A 1,264-nucleotide genomic window follows, 5' to 3' on the forward strand; every position below is an offset into this window, starting at 1 on the left:
GAAGGAGCTCACCAATTCTCAAAGAATTGGCAAGTGAGAACCTTATGAATAGCAGTGAAACACTTTCTGATGTATTACTGGAAAACTTTATGAATAGCCTTGAAACATTGTCTGATACAGTGCCAGAAGACGAACCCCTCACATAAGAAGGCACTCAAAATATGACGAGGGAGGAGCTGTCTCCTCAGAGTAGAGTTGACCTTAATTATGTGGATGGAGAAAAGCTTTCAGGACCTCCATTTGCTGTGGTGGCATGACTCAAAATGAGAAGAAACAGTTACAAACATCCATTAATAATTAGAACTTGCAATGTATGAAGTATGAATCTAGGAAAATTGGAAGTTGTCAGCAATAAAATCAAATGCATAAAGATTGATATCCTAGACATTAGTGAGTTAAAATGGACTGGTTTTGGCCATTTTGAATCATACCACCGTATACTCTATTATGCCAGGAATGACAAATTGAAGAGAAATGGCATGGCATTCATCGTCACAAAGAATGTTTCAAGTTCTATCCATAAGAACAATGCTGTTAGTGATAGGATAATATTCATACACCTACTAAGAAAATCAGTTAATACTAGTATTCAAATTTATGCTCCACCACCAAAGCTAAAGAGGAGGAAATTGAAGATTTTTACCAACTTCTACAGTATGAATTTGACTGAACATGCAATCAAGATGTATTGATTAGCTTTTTCTGCCCGTTCCCCCCTCTCTGAGAGCACCACGCAGGCTAGAAGACACTCATCCTGAGCTCAGGGATCCTGCTAAGCTAGTGCCCCTGGCTGTCGTCTCTCCCCAGCTGCCATCATGAATATCTACCAGGACCTCATCAGTCATGATGAGATGTCCTCCAACATTTACAACATCCAGGAGATCGCAGATGGGCTGTGCCTGGAGGAGGAGGGGAAGATGGTCAGTACGAGAGAGAGTAACATTGATGACTTGCTCATTGATGAAAATGCCTCAGCTGAAGGCTCTGATGATGAAAGAACTGAAAGCACAGTAATCAGTGGTGTTGATATTGTCATGAACCATCACTTGCTGGAAATCTGCTTCACAAAAGAAGCCTACAAGTACGTCAAAGATTACATGAAATCAATCAAATGCAAATTTGAAGAACAGAGACCAGAAAGAGTAAAACATTTTATGACAGGGGCCGCAGAACAAATCAAGCACATCCTTGCAAATTTCAAAAACTACCAGTTCTTTATTGGTGAAAACATGAATCCAAATGGTGTGGTTGTTCTGCTGGACTA

At 40.1% G+C, this 1,264-nt stretch overlaps 1 protein-coding gene across 1 annotated transcript; it reads left to right on the top strand.

Moving 5' to 3' along the window:
* Positions 1-815: 815 nt before the first annotated feature.
* Positions 816-1,262, top strand: LOC103212306 (translationally-controlled tumor protein; the record flags this gene model as incomplete). The annotated part of the gene is made up of 1 exon (XM_042783330.1): positions 816-1,262. A coding segment is annotated over exon 1 (447 nt), but the record flags the coding sequence as incomplete, so codon positions are not given.
* Positions 1,263-1,264: the final 2 nt, after the last annotated feature.

The sequence above is a fragment of the Orycteropus afer genome, unplaced genomic scaffold (genome assembly GCF_000298275.1).
Source record: "Orycteropus afer afer isolate SDZICR_OR568_19922 unplaced genomic scaffold, OryAfe1.0 scaffold00916, whole genome shotgun sequence".
In the NCBI taxonomy this organism is placed as follows: domain Eukaryota; kingdom Metazoa; phylum Chordata; class Mammalia; order Tubulidentata; family Orycteropodidae; genus Orycteropus; species Orycteropus afer.